The sequence below is a fragment of the Salminus brasiliensis genome, chromosome 5, assembly GCF_030463535.1.
Source record: "Salminus brasiliensis chromosome 5, fSalBra1.hap2, whole genome shotgun sequence".
NCBI classification, from domain to species: domain Eukaryota; kingdom Metazoa; phylum Chordata; class Actinopteri; order Characiformes; family Bryconidae; genus Salminus; species Salminus brasiliensis.
This window is the reverse complement of record NC_132882.1, coordinates 11,299,251-11,314,143: the sequence shown is the minus strand read 5'-3', so window position 1 is coordinate 11,314,143 and position 14,893 is coordinate 11,299,251. Positions and strand designations below refer to the sequence as shown.

Below are 14,893 nucleotides of genomic sequence, written 5' to 3'. Positions count from 1 at the left end.
AAATGCTACTCCTGTTACTAGCCAACCTTAAGACGGTTTGCCTGTATGAATGCATTTAAGATAAGAAAGGATTGTTCTGTGTATTTTTTGATACGCCATTCAAGTTGCCAGTTCCTGCCATTTTGCCTAGCACTCGCAGCATGGCGGGGCAACTCCAGGCCTTGACAGCCACAGTATATTTAGCTGATTTAGACAAGCAGTATATTGTTCAGTTCTTTCAGCTTCTTTTTGCTATACACAGAATGTACGATGACAAGACTGTCTCTGCAGTGTTTGTTAAACGTACTCCACTAATTCATTTCTCTCTCCTCCCAGGGGAAAGTTTGCCGTGGTGAGGAAGTGTGTGGAGAGAAGCACCGGGCGAGAGTATGCCGCAAAGTTCATGAGGAAGAGGAGAAAGGGCCAGGACTGCCGGACAGAAATCATTCATGAGATTGCTGTGCTGGAACTGGCAGCTTCCTGCCAACGAGTGGTCAACCTGCATGAAGTCTATGAGCTTCCCAGCGAGATGGTGCTCGTTTTGGAGTTGTAAGTATATAGCTACACACAGAGAGGGCTGGTAATAATATTGAAGTTTTGAATTCGCACAGTGCTCGGAAAGGTTTTTTAATAGTAGTACTGATTCAAAGGTGATAATTTCACCAATGAAAGATAGTTAAAAGTGCAGTGAAGTATTTCCCCCTTCCCAGTTTCTTCTATTTTTGCATTTCTGTCACGTTTAATGCTTCATATCGTCCAACACATTTTAATATGTCACTTAATGGAATTGCCACATAAAACTGCATTGTGTGTCTTGCATAAAAATTAGTTAGATGATCTGATACATCAGGGAGGGGGCAAATACTTTTTTATAGCACTGTACCAGGAACAAAGGATCTAATTGCAGTCGACTTCTTGGGACAGGGTAAAGCATAAGGTGACACACAACACGTTTCTGGACCACCTTTTCACAAATATGCTGGAGTTGCACAGCATTATCCAGTTCTCACCCGCTTCACCAAAGTTGCATAGTGCGGTAGCCGGTGTGCGGAGCGCAGAGTAACAAAGATTGAGATCCTACTACAGATCAGTGGCTCAACAAAATGATTATACAACGGTTATTTTTAAGGTAAAAATGCTACGTCATGTTGTGTTAATGATACACCAGTTTTTAGTACTGTCCACACTCAGTAAATATCATCCCAGTCAATATTTACTTGGATAAACTAGGATGATAAGCATTAGTAAAAACACATAGAGCACCAACTGTAGAAGAATCATTATCAGTGAATCGCATGAGACCAAGATTATAAATGACAAAAAACGAACACAGTTAAGGAAGCTTTACAACGAGAGCAAAAGAAACGGTGAAAGAATCCTTCTGTAAAGCCTGGGACCATTACGAACACGCCTGAGTAAGCAGTTGATATTCCAGTAACTTGCAGCAGATTTCCCCCCTCCCAGTTTAGACCAACCCACTGCCCCATACTCCCTTAACTCATGCAAGAGTGGGCTCAAACTGACAATGTATGATTAGGGACTGACTGGCATATTGGGTTCCCCCACAGCCACAAACACAAACATTCTGAGCTGTTGAGTGTTTCCAGGCTCTAGAGACAGGAACCAGTGTCCATCGTGGTAAATTGCAGCTGTTGTCTCACCCACGCTTTATACAATAGGGATATTTGAACATCTTACCATACACATTTTCAGTAAGGAACTTCCCAGACAGCTGCCCTAGATTCTTAGCTATTTGATATCATGTGATACATGCCTTTATAACTATCTCTCACTCAGTCTCTTTCCTTTACTACTTACTACTACTCTGAACAACTCAAAAATAGGTACTTAAATCATCTAGCATTCACCTGATTCACAATGGCAGTCCTTATTCAAGGCATAATAAACTAATTAAATGGTCAGTCACACTGTTTTTAGATTGTACTGATGCATTTTGAAGGAATCTAACAAACAATAACATTTTTGGCATTCATAGTTATTTTATGTCCACATAGCAGCTTAGAAAGTAAGAGAGGACCAAGTATAGATCCTTGGTGTATACTGTAGATGGTGTGATTTACATTACTTGATTGCTGTTAAGACTGAGTATTATTATTATTATTATTATTATTATTATTATTATTATTATTATTATTGTTATTGTTATTATTATTATTATTTGCTCTTTATTAATATGATTTACAAAATAGTACATAAGATTGGCATGTATGTGTATGTGTGGTGATGGTGTTGTTGTTATTGTTGGTGCCGCTGCCTTAATGCTGACTGACCTGATTCCCAGTGTCCAGTGAGAATAGGCAGACCCTCTGTATTGGGACAAAGCATGGAAGAGGGAGAAGGAGGTCACTACAGTCATTTTAATCTGCTCATTCAATTCAAGTCCATGTACACTCAGGCTATGATGAGGGCTGTGTTTGCTAAGTGGAGGACACGTGAGTGTGGCTGTGTGTCTATGTAAGTGAGATGATAAAAAAATAAAGAAAGAAAATAAGGAGAGAAAGTTAAGTGTGTAGGTGAACACTATATTTGCAGTGAGCATGCTCATATTAATGACTTCACTTAAGAAGTGTGCAGAACAACCTACGTATGTCTACTGTTGTGCCTTTTTTGACACATTCACAACCAGCAACCACCTCTTCATACTGCTGCCTTTGCAACGCCACATAGCAGCCAACACCCTCAGAGCAAAGTGCTGCACACCCAGCTCTGATGCATTGGCTAGCATTTGCTCTTGCCCGAAGTGAACTGAAGTGAAGTGACATGAAGAGAGGGCGAACCTCTACCCAATCGGAGAAAGCAAGGCCAGTTGTGCTCTCTCTGACTCCGGCTGCGCCTTAGGCTGCTGGGACCACTCTGATATATGAGCCTAGGACCATTTAAAGATTTGCTTTACTGCTTTCATGCTCTCTTCTTTGATTTCAGTGGTTTGTGCTGTCTACAACATGCACATGCACCTACATGCAACGTTGCAAATTGTTGGGTAAACAGAGGTAAAAACAGGCTATAATCCAAGAGACGGTTATATGAAACCCAAGCAAGAAATCTGAACCCGACAAATATTTGAGAAACAGTATCCGATGTGGCCCAGCTACCTCACAGATTATCAAGCTCTAGTTTACAGACCTATTTCCAAGCCCCCTGGCCCCTGTGGCACTGCGGGCTTGCTTCAGAGAGCGGGATGAGCGAGGTCACTCTCATTTCCTCTCACCCACCATGAATGGCATGTGCTTACTTGGCTCAGCTCCAAGCCCATCATCTGCCCACCCTCATAATCATCCCCCAGCAGCAGCTGGACTTCTGATGAGGGCCGTTCATTCAATTGGAATTTGGGTTGCCATCTAGGGTGCCATTGATATAACCGACTGTGTGGCCACAAATCAGCTTTTAGCCTACATGAAGAGACTGGAGTTTTAGAATACTTTTAAGCGTGACAGTACTTTCAAGTACTCATTTGTCACCCATACATTGGTGTGTCTGTGTTTGTGCCCCAGAGAAAGATGGTGGGGGAGGAAAGAGTGCCTTGAATTTCACAGTAAAGAAAAAAGGATCCTTCTCCGAGGTTCTTGAAACAAGCACAGTGTTTTTTAAATGGCTCTATAAAGACTCTTCCATTGAAACGTTCCTTAAGAAGGAGTTCCTCTGTGGTATAACTCAGAAGAACGCTTTATGACACCTTTATTTTCAGCTGTAAAACTGCATGAGTCATAACCCCATTCTAATGAATTCAACTAGTTTAGGTTGCACACATTGCTGACACAGATGTGCAAATGCACACACACATAACTTATCTAGTCCCTGCAGAGAAGTATTGTAGATAGAAAAGGTCACTCTAGAGCAAATAAACATAAACCTATTGGCACAGTGTCTTAATACAATGCTTGGGCTAGATGGGTATGAAGCCCCCCAAGCACTGAGCTGTGGAGCAGTGGAACTGTGTTCTCTGGAATGATGGTTAGTGCTCCATCCTGTATTTTTTGCAATGGGTTAGGGAGTGGGGAATGTGGTGGGGTAGTAATCATTCAGCATCCTGACCACAATGCAGTCAAATCCTCACAGCAATGTTCCAAAATATAGTAGCCTTTATTTGGAGGAAGAAGATTAACTCTTTTAGCTAGTATTAGCCTATATTTTTTGGCTATTGACTATTGGCTTCAGTATTTTACCCAGAACGTTCTTCATTACAGTAAAGGTGGACCGCATAGGTGCACACCCAACATTCTCCAAAAAGCACTAACACATCCAAACATTGTGTTGGCATGCCTTAGAGTCTCTATAACGTTCATAATCACCCCTGATCCTGGAGACTTTAGCTCCAACCTGAATCAACCCCACCTGATCCATCTGATTACTGTCTTCAGAACTCCCTGATTAGCTGAATGAGGTGGATTTGATTTGGGTTGAAGGTGAAGCCTATAGAAGGGCAGATCTCCAAAGGCTCTAAAATGTTAAAACCATCTAACTAATATTATGTAGGTCCCCCTTATGCCACCAATACAGCTCTGACCCATGAAAACATGAAATCCACAGAACATCTGAAGGTGTCCTGTGGTATCTGGCATCAATATGTTAGCAACAGGTCCACTGGTTCTCCTTCCTTCTAACAGTTTTTGCAGATACTGGCCATTGCATACTGGGAACACCCATCACAATTTGGTCCTTGTCAAAGTGGCTCAGATTCCTATGTCTGTCCTTTTCTCCTGCTCCCAACCATCAACTTCAATAACTGACTGTTCACTTCCTGCCTAATATATATCGGTGCCATTGGAACCAGGTAATCAGTGTTGTTTATCTTCACCGGTTCTAATGTTATGGCTGATCGATGTATTCAGTATATTAGCACGGTTCTGGACTGTTCTCCAGCATTCACACTTTTCTTGTTCATACTATTTAGCGATATCCACTCTGTTCTGGACTGTTCTCCAGAGTTCATCCTGATTCATTTGCCTTGACGGCTCTTATTATGGATCTTTAAAATATCCACTATACTATTCTGTGCAATCTGGATTAAACTCCTCTAACTATTTATTAATTAACTCTGGCCAAGTCACGTCACTAAAAAATGTTAAACCATCACTATGTTGGATTAACGTCAGTAATCAGATCAGATCATGTTAACTAAGACTGTATGAATGGCTGAAATTAGTTGTCTGGTTAAGCAGAGACACAGATCTTAGTACTAAATAGGGGCTTTACCTTTAAAATTCCTCAATAATGAGTTTCATTCATTCTAAAACCTTCTTTTTTTAACCCGGAGAAGAACATTCTCCAAAAAAACACTACTTTACTTGAATTATCAAATGGCTTGCTGTATGCCTTAGATGATTAACAATAGTTAATACATTTGAGTAAATAAAATGAGTACATTTTTCATTTTTGTTGTTTTTATGTTCAGCCTTGAACTTTTTTGGGGAGCTAACAGTTCGAATCCTTCTGGTAATGCAGTAAATCTGCTTTGGATTGAGCCTGGCAAAAACCCTAGGGGGCCTGGAGGCATTATTAGGAGGATAAGCGATTGCCTCTGCAGATTAGCATTTTAAGCCAAATCCAAGGGCGGCTCAACTTCAGCTATTATATCCTGCAATATAATATATTTCTCATAATGAAATACTAATCATAGTGCTGTTAATTGCTGATTAATAAAGGTTAATTTGTTATTTTATATTTGGCATGAGCTGAAAAGAGATAAGAGAAAAAAATTCACTCCAGCTACAGTTTTGCAAGAGACTGGATTGGATGGCCTTCTACGATGCGTGCCGGATTTGGTTTTAAAAGGAATCTGACAAAGCTGATTTCCTGTAGCCAAATGACAGAAGTGCAAGTCAGCGTTATTGAGATGGCTTTACTGCAGAGCTTCATTGCTTGTGCTGGATTACCTTTGTTGTGTTATGTTTGTACTGGTATGCAGTCATGCAGTGAGAAAATTAGGACAACCCATGAAAACCTTTTGTATTTAATGCACATAAACATGTGCACATTTGATCTCATTTTAATAATATTGAGAGTCAGAGGTACCTGTTCACACATCCAGCGTACAGCCAAAACTCGTCCTCACTACAGAAAATGTCCTGCGTTGTTTAGGAAAGGGACGGCACCTGTATAGCATATGCATGAGGTACATGACCCACTGTGAGTTGTCTGGAAAATGACTTGCACTCCAGGTAAGTCCAGGCAATTTCCAGTACATGGTAATGATGCTGAGATTTCAGTGCATACACACAGCTTCTCCAGGTAATGTCCAGAAAGGTTCTGAAAATGTGCAGAAAGATTTCTGAACTTCGGGACTTTATTTTGATTTGCTTTGGATTGTTGATATGAGCATATCACCTATTTTTGCACATGACCGTGTTATTTCTCAAATACATATTCATTATTCATTCATATATTTGAACATTCTCCTACTCTACTACTTCTACTCAATTTCACAGTTGACGTAGAACTGCTGGTATATTCGACTTCCCTGTAAGTGGTGTAAACTGTGAAGAATAAGGAGCCAAGACAATAAACTAGGGACAGTAATAAAACCATCATCTGCTAAGGTTTATTTTTAGCAATATTCACTGATATTCAGGAGATGATAATCAGTGTCACTTTCTGTATCCCCCTCTCCTCCCCTGTCTCCTTTTTTATATGGTAAATAGGGCATAAATGATTGTAGCCCTCAAAACCAGAGTGAATGTGAAAAAGCTGGTTGTAGACGAGTTATCCCTTTATTTGCTTCCTCCCTTTTCTTCCCCTCTTGTCTGTTTGATATTTTGGGGCACTGGGGCGATTTGGGGGAGTGGAGTGGAGGCGAGAGGATATGGCTTTGGATGGGGGTCAGGCCACAATGATAGAAGGCTATTCATGGTTAGCGGTGGCTGGCTGGCTCTAGGGGGGTGGGGGGCTTCATCAGACTTGGCTCAAGAACGTGCCCTCATTGCACTGTGGGCTCCAGCTGGGAGTTCATAATGTCAATGTGCTCAACAGCAGCACGTGAGCGCCCGGACCGTGGCCGGCAGCCGAGAGAGAGAGAAACTGAGGGAGAGGGAGACTAAACGGAGGGAGAGTGAGTGAGTGAGTGAGTGAGTGAGTGAGGGAGGGTTATTATCCTCAGAGCCAGAGGGGGATAGCCCTACTTCTGAGTGTTCGTTTTCTGTGGCTCTTAGCCATACACTCAATTTGTGAATTGATGGTTCAGTGTCTTGGTTTAAGTGATGGCTCTTTCATACCTGCAAGCGTCTGGTGTACTCTACAGGGTTTTTCTTTTAGGGGTGTTTGACTTTTTTTTTTTTTTTTTGGAGTGGGAAATGGTGGCAGATCAAAGATGGGTCAATTTTTCTGTCACGCCTCTGCCATTGATTTATGAATACAGGGCATGATGGATTCTTTAACATCTGTTCTCAACCCATGAAGAGCTTTTACGATGCATTCCATTGTTGAAAACATTTTAAAGCTCTTTTTTCACGGATGTAAGAAGAACGACGCTAGGCTTTAAGCTCCAATCCACAGCATGCTAGAAGCATAAGTTGGGCACAAAAAAATATACCTTAGTGAAAATATTTATTTGGTCATGGTACAGCATAGTGGTGGTTGTTGTAGAAGCAACTGGGCAATAACAATCTTTTTACAAAAACAAAAGCATCTTCAACTCACATGAATTTGGTTTGAATGTTTTAAAAATACATAAAATGTGTGGGACTTCAACTGGCAGAAGGAATAAAATAGAAGAATCTCACTTTCTTACAGTTTTTCAATGAGTTAAAGGTCCAAGGGAGTATAAAAGAAAAACAAAAGAAAATTGAATTAAGATTTGAGAGTGGAAATGCTAGTGAGTATTCAGCAGCATTAAAGAGGTTTAGTAATAAATTAAAAATAATAATAATTTTAGTGCTTTGTGCCATGCCCAAGCAAACAGAAGATCAAATATGGGGAACTAAGGGCCAGAGTCTTACACAGTTCCTGCTCGAACAGACCTCCTAAACATGGCAAATAATCGGTGAGTTCAATTATGTGGGCTTGAGCAAGAAAGCACAAAATTGTGTAGGACTACTTTGGGGTAGATGCAAAACCAATTCTGTGATCATGTAGTTTTCCAAAGACACCCAAGAACCACTTTCACAACACAACAGTGTCTAAATGCAGCAGTCTTCTATTCTGAAGATGGGAGCACCCCAAACAAAATCCACATTGGAAATGTACTTCAGTTCCAAAGGGAAATGATGCCCTTTACAAACAGTCTGTGCTGTGTAACCTCATATTTCAGGGGCAGTGGTGCCTCAGCGCTTGGAGCACTGAGCTATTGATGACCGGGTTTGTGGGTTTAGTACCTTGGGATTGGCAAGCTACCACTGTTGGGCCCTTGAGCAAGGCCCTTAACCCTTTCTGCTCCCTGGGTGCCGCAGTAATGGCTGCCCACCGCTCCGGGCATGTGTTCTCACTGTCCACTCTGCGTGTGTTTGCTTACTAGTGTGATTGTGTGTGTATTTACTGCATGAATGGGTTAAAGGTGGAGGCCTAAATTCATTTGTGTCCAACACAAATGTTGAATATGGGTGTCTTTATCCAAGGCTGCGGAGAAAAGCTATTTCCAGCTAGCTCCACCCTTATCTGAGAGTATAAAGGGTAAGGACGATATTTATCTCAAACTTAAACCCCTGCAGCACAAAGTAGCCTTCTAATAATAAATGAGTTATTTTGCGTTTTCATACTTCACAGACAATTCGTTTTGAATAGTAATATCTGCTGAAAGATCCGTTTCCACATTAGGCTTTACTGTGATTTAATAGGGTAATGGAGAACATTTGATGAGGTGCTGCCTTCTCTTTAGGGAAACTCCTTTGGCACTACATTTAGTACTACATTTTAGTGGTTAGGTTGAGAGTGCAGATGGTTGAGAGGAGTAATCTTAGTTAATTCCACCCAGTTCTCCAACCCTCATGCACAAAATGTGCATATTATTGCATTTGATTGCAATGCATGCCCTCAGGACTTTGCACTATATATTATCCATAGCACCTGTTTAGTGCACCTCTACTACAAATAAATAAATAAAGTCACAAAAACATCACTCAGGAAGTAGGCTATAGGCCTGTCACTCATACTTTACACTCAATTAGTCAATTAAAACCAACAGTTCAAATGTACCTTCTTGGTGTATCGAGAGTTATTATAAATTCCTCTACTCATCAATTCTTCTTACAGTGGGAAACAACTTAATATACTCATTTTAATGCCTTTTTTGACACACTCGTGTCAGCATTTCAGCAGATAATAAACAGCAGTATGCACATAATGCGGTGTAAAGCCTCTCCCTCAGTCTACTGATGGTGGTGCATAGTAGTAAAACCATAGTCACTTGTTTCAGCTGTGTCCTCCTACACAGCAAGAAAACCGAGCAACTGCAGCCCATAGGTGATATCTGAGCCTTAAGGGAGGCAGAGACTGCCTTGCCCAGAAGAATGCAGTGGGTGTACAGTCAAGGAGTTTCTGCCGGGTGGGGAATACCCAAACATGGGCCACACCCAGAGACTGCAGGGTTTTGCCCGACTACAGCTGCCTTTAGTCCAGTCCTGCTCTGAGCGGCTGCCTTGCGGGCCGATTCTTTTGGGATGTTGTCAGGATGTGGTGCGCATGTTTCCCATGAGATTTGTTTATTCTCATGGAAGACATGGAAGCTTTTCAGTACTACAGATTGGGTCCTAATAAATTAACAGCACTTGTGTTATCTTGATTACATTGCAGGTCAGAAACAATAAAGGCAGCATGGAGTCTCTTTAATAAAGTGATAGAAAGCATGGTAGCATACAGAAAGCTCCGAAGACACTTGGCCAGTGACCATTTTTAGAAGGTTTGGGATGCAATATTACATTGAAATGCATTCTAGATCTTAGGATACAAGACGTGTAGTGCGGATATGCATGCATTTACTGAAAAATTCTGCATGCAGCTAGTGGGATGTATGTTATGCTGCTACCCACTTTAGTAGCCCAAAGAAAGAGCAGTTCCTTACAATCTTCTCAGCATATTCTAGCTGGCTTACTCCTTGTGAAACCCCATGCTGTCATGGCAGTGGCCTTCATCTAGCAGTCATTTGATGTAGGCCTAGTTATAATTAATTAGTCAGACAGGCTCAATGTGCTGTAGTCATTTGTCAGGAAACAGAAAGTTCTAGAAATAGATCAGCTGGCAAAAGCTCACCACTCAAATGTATCTTTAAGACATATTTAAAAGAAGAAAGCAAGCAGGGTGTTTGCCTGTGTGTGTTTGTCTGCGCGTGTGCGTGCATGTGTAGTAAGCACCCTCGGATTAGCGAGGGCTAACCCCTTTCTGCTTTCGTGTTGCGGGTGCCCAGACATGCCCTCATCCAGCCAAAAAACGTGACCTACTTATGAATTGGACAGATTTTTAGCCTTTTTCCTTTTCCCCCTCGTTTCCTCTCTTTTCAGTCTAGTGTTTCGAACCTAAAGGGTATGGCTTGGCAACGATGGACTGTAATTACTGCAGCCACACAGTAGAGTCTTTGCCTTTTCCACATCTTTAGAGGGACAAGGGAGCCAGCCAGCTTAAAAACCCATCAGAATACAGCTGCCCCTGGCGATAATGGCTTTTCCTTGCCAGCCCAGGCTGTCGGGTAGGGATGGTTACAATGGTTGTTTGATTAAACTCTCTAGTACCTTAGATTTCTTCCTACACACAAAGGTTAAGGCAAGTTAACTAGTGTTTGAACACAGCATATTTTAAGCTGATTCTGCTCATCCCATGGACAGCTGCTTTGAATTACTTAAGATTAAGCTCATTAGCAGGTTCAGTCCTACCTACTGGTGGGTCTGGGAAACTACAAGGATGGCCTAAATATTGTGGCATGAATTGTTGGTGCTCAGTTAGGATTTACTGCAAGTAGGCAGCAAGTAAAGACTGCACTTGTTAAATGTAAGATATTAAATGTATTAAACTCTTTGTAAGACTAAGATTATTAACACGCAGTTCTGTCTTAATGCCTAAATCCATGAGACTGAAGTTTACTTTCAGGCGAGATCACAGCAACTATGAGTGGATTCATAGTTAGGAACAGTTGGATAGCACAGCGGATAACACACTAGATCCCCATTTCAGACAAGAATCAGAAACACCACTATCTAAACATAAAACCTCCCTCACTGCTGTCTGTCGTCCATTTATCCTATTCCTCAGCAAATGCTGAGTTGGATAGACAGAAGATGTTCAAACTGAGTCGCATTGCCGCAGATGATATTCATCGATACCACATATGAAAGTGGTCAGATTCAGTGTAACAGAATTGACACATCTGTGTCATTTCTGATGTAAAAAATTTGGCAATTTATACATACTGTGTGAGCATAGCCTAAGGGTCATTGGGTGAGTCTCCTAACATTACATTCAGCTGCCATTGTAACATGCGATAACGTATATCACAACTAAAAAAAACAAAAACAAAAAAAACAAGCAAGCATAAAAGACACAGTGGGGAGCTGTACAGTGATACTACATACAGTTGCTACAAAAACAACAAGAATAGATGGATAGAAAGTCTTAATCTCTCCCAGCAAGGTGTTTCACACCAGATTCATAGCATTTTAACAGTTAGAACCTGTTGCAGCCATTGTTGTTGCTTAAAGAACACTAATCAAATGCACATTTCTTTACAAATGGTGCAATTAGATTGGTTTAATTAGATGAAGTGCAGCACATTGTGAGAAATTCACTGTATTCAGTATCTGTCACTACTTATGCATTTTTTTCCTGCAATCATGTGTATTGCTATAAATATCATGTATCCTGAAACTGTCTATAAATATCATGATACTATATCGCCTAGCCCTAGTTTATCCCTAGTTAGCTTTAAGCTCAGGAGACATCGTCACAGATTTCAACTAAATACAAAAAGTAACTTCAGCTCACATCTTTTATTTTCAGCCAGTTCACTGCTAACCAGTGATGGTAGTGATGCTTCCTGACAAGGGATCAGCTTTCTGGCTGTTAATGAAAGTGAAAGGTGGATCCTGAGGTACAGAAACAGACACTGGCTTTTCAGTCTTTATAATCCATTACAGAGAATTACTCTGTTACCTCTAGAACATCACTGTGCCTCTTGCTCCCACAGGCATGGCTGAGGTTAGGGTCATGGAGAGAAGCCTGCGAATAGGATTACAGGCAGTGCAGGGGAGAGAAAACGGGTGGCTAAGGTTATCGTGTGATGTGTATACGTGTGATCTTACACATTACAAACACATGCCTGAGCACAGTTCACACATAACACACAGCTGTTATCCATAGAGGAATGGCTCTTAATGTTCTGGTGCTCCGAATGTGCCCCACTGAAACAATCTGTTGCATTAGAAAGCAGCGTGTAAGCCCACAGCTAAACTTCAGCTGTGTGTTTTGAGGTCGCTCATTCTCCCCTGGCCATGGTGTAATTGAATTTGACATGCTGTCTGCTCTGGAGGCAAGACAGTGAGCATGTGACTGCCTGGGTTGTTTTGTGTGCTTTTGTTTTTAGCCAACAACAGTTCATGGAGACCTGACTTGATGTCCTTTTAATATATTTGACCATATAGGCCTTTTTATATATTATAATCCTATATGACCATATAGGATTTTTTAGACAGTATTGAGAGAAGTAATTAATAGAAATCCATTTTTCCTGTGAGGAAAAGGTTTGGACACTCCCACATTCATTGCTATTTTTAATGCCTATATTTTGAAGCAGGAGCAGCACATCAGCTGCAGCTGATTAGAACATGTTTAGAGAGGATTCTGAAGGAGCCTGTCTTATTTAAACCACAGACATTTAGTCTGGTTTGAGCTTGATTGTTGAAGTAAGTGGTGAAGATCACCATGACCAGATCCAAAGAGCTCACTGAGGTCTTCAGAAAGAAGGCTGTAGATGCAGATGAGTCTAGGAAGACATTTAAGGCGGATCTCAGAACATTTAAAAATCATTCGCTCCACTGTTTGCTAATAATTTACAAGTGAAATAACTGACCAACACGGCCAGGTCGGGCCGTCCTAGCAAGTTCAGCCTAAGAGCAGACCTGAAGATGCGTAAAGAAGTCTCCAACAATCCTAAATGTCATTACAGGACCTACAGGTAACTCTTGCCACAGCTGATGTCAAAGTAGTACGGCATTTACCAGCAAGACCAAACCAGACCAGCAAGAGTTGTAGAAGGAGGAAACCTCTAAAATAAATAAATAAAACAATCGGGGAAAGACTAAAGTTTATCAGAGCTACATTAACAAAGACCAGGACTTCCAGTAAGTCTTCAGGGCTTCTTGAGTCTTGCCATGATTGTATTACATTCAGTGTCATGATTATAAAAGGCTTTTCTGTTAGATATCAGAAGACTCAGTGATTTTACCCCGAAATGAGTGACCTTACAGCATAGTTAAATGCTAAAGCATGAGGGACACTGTGATGTTTCGTTCACATGAGTTCCGACAGCAGGGTATTATCTCTGGTATCGCTTTAACCTCACTGTGCATAGGCATGTGTATGTGCAGAACTTCCCCACTCGCCCTCATTTAAGGACACACACGATGATTCACACTGAGGTTAACTTGGGGTGGTAGGGCAACAGCATATCTGACTGAGAACAGATGAGTGTAAGCCTTCTCTCTCATTTTCAAGGTTATAAGTCAAGTTAAATGTGTTTGTGTCAAAGGGTTATCACTAAGCAGCTTGCATACTTCTGGGTGGGGGAACTACCAGGTGGTCCTGAGGCAATAAATTGATGCTCTTCTGTCTTGGAAATGTGAAGTAGAAGTTCACCACATAAAACTAGAGCTCTCTCGAAAGGCTTGTAAAAGCCACTTCCCACTTCTTGTGATCTAGTAGGACAAACTATTCTCCCATTTCATTTGCAATGAACAAGAAATGCTTCACTTTGCATTTGGATATGTATGAATATACAAAGTGCCTGTTAGCCAAGGTAGTTATCGTGTTATTTCTGTGGTTGTATTTGCATGTTTAGTGCTGCCGGTGGGGAGATCTTTAATCAGTGTGTGGCAGAACGGGATGAGGCCTTCAAAGAGGAGGATGTGAAACGGCTACTGAGACAGATCCTGGAGGGCATTGCCTTCCTTCACAAGAACGATGTGGTTCACCTGGACCTAAAGGTGAGTGTTCATCTTAGAAATAAGAAAATATATTGTCAAAAAAAAAACTTGTATCTCCAAAGGAAGAAGGAAAAAAAACACTTTTAATGGAAGTCAATTTGGAGAATTTCTATTGGTACATTCGTCATAAAATAAAAAACACTGCACACATATTGGATGATTAATGGTCCAGAATTACTCGAAATTGCTTGGATGGCATCACTACTACAACTGAGTTACCTGCAGTGTTGTGGTGAATGCCCTGCATGTGTATAATGGTGTATGTGATGGTCAAAATGCTGGGATCATAGCTTTTAACCATTAGATGACCAGGGCTGACCTGAATCAGGATTCCACCTAGTGGCAGCTTGTGGAAAATGCACTTTTTATTAAGGGAGCTAAGAGGAAGGCTTTTACAGTACATTTCAGTGCTAACAATATTCACCAAATATTCAAATGTGATATGCACATCATTAGTGTCCAAAAGTCCTAACTTCTCTAGTGACCGTGCCATCTTTCTCAGCTCAGTGTTTTTGTGCAATAGCAATTACTTGTTATTTATATAGTGTCAGATGATATCATTAATATAATGAGCTACAAAAACAGGGTTAATAAACTAGAAAACCTTGTTGTCCATCTCTGAAAAGTGGTCTTCGGCTTTACCAGTTTACACAATATACAAGTTATAAATGGATAGCAGACAAAGTGTACATACAAAGACTCAACACAATACATGAAAGCGCACCTAAGAGCACACTCCAGTTTGGAATCCACCAGGTGTCTACTTTGCTAAGTAATTA

The 14,893-nt window shown here is 41.0% G+C and overlaps 1 protein-coding gene across 2 annotated transcripts in view; it reads left to right on the top strand.

Moving 5' to 3' along the window:
• Positions 1 to 14,893, top strand: part of stk17a (serine/threonine kinase 17a) — a 34,377-nt gene that overhangs the window by 15,610 nt on the left and 3,874 nt on the right. The window contains exons 2-3 of one of the 2 annotated variants that reach the window (XM_072678712.1): positions 316 to 528; positions 13,970 to 14,114. In XM_072678712.1, the coding sequence (XP_072534813.1) occupies positions 316 to 528; positions 13,970 to 14,114 (358 nt within the window). The remainder of the gene's footprint in view (positions 1 to 315; positions 529 to 13,969; positions 14,115 to 14,893) is intronic. The other variant, XM_072678713.1, reaches the window with a different exon arrangement.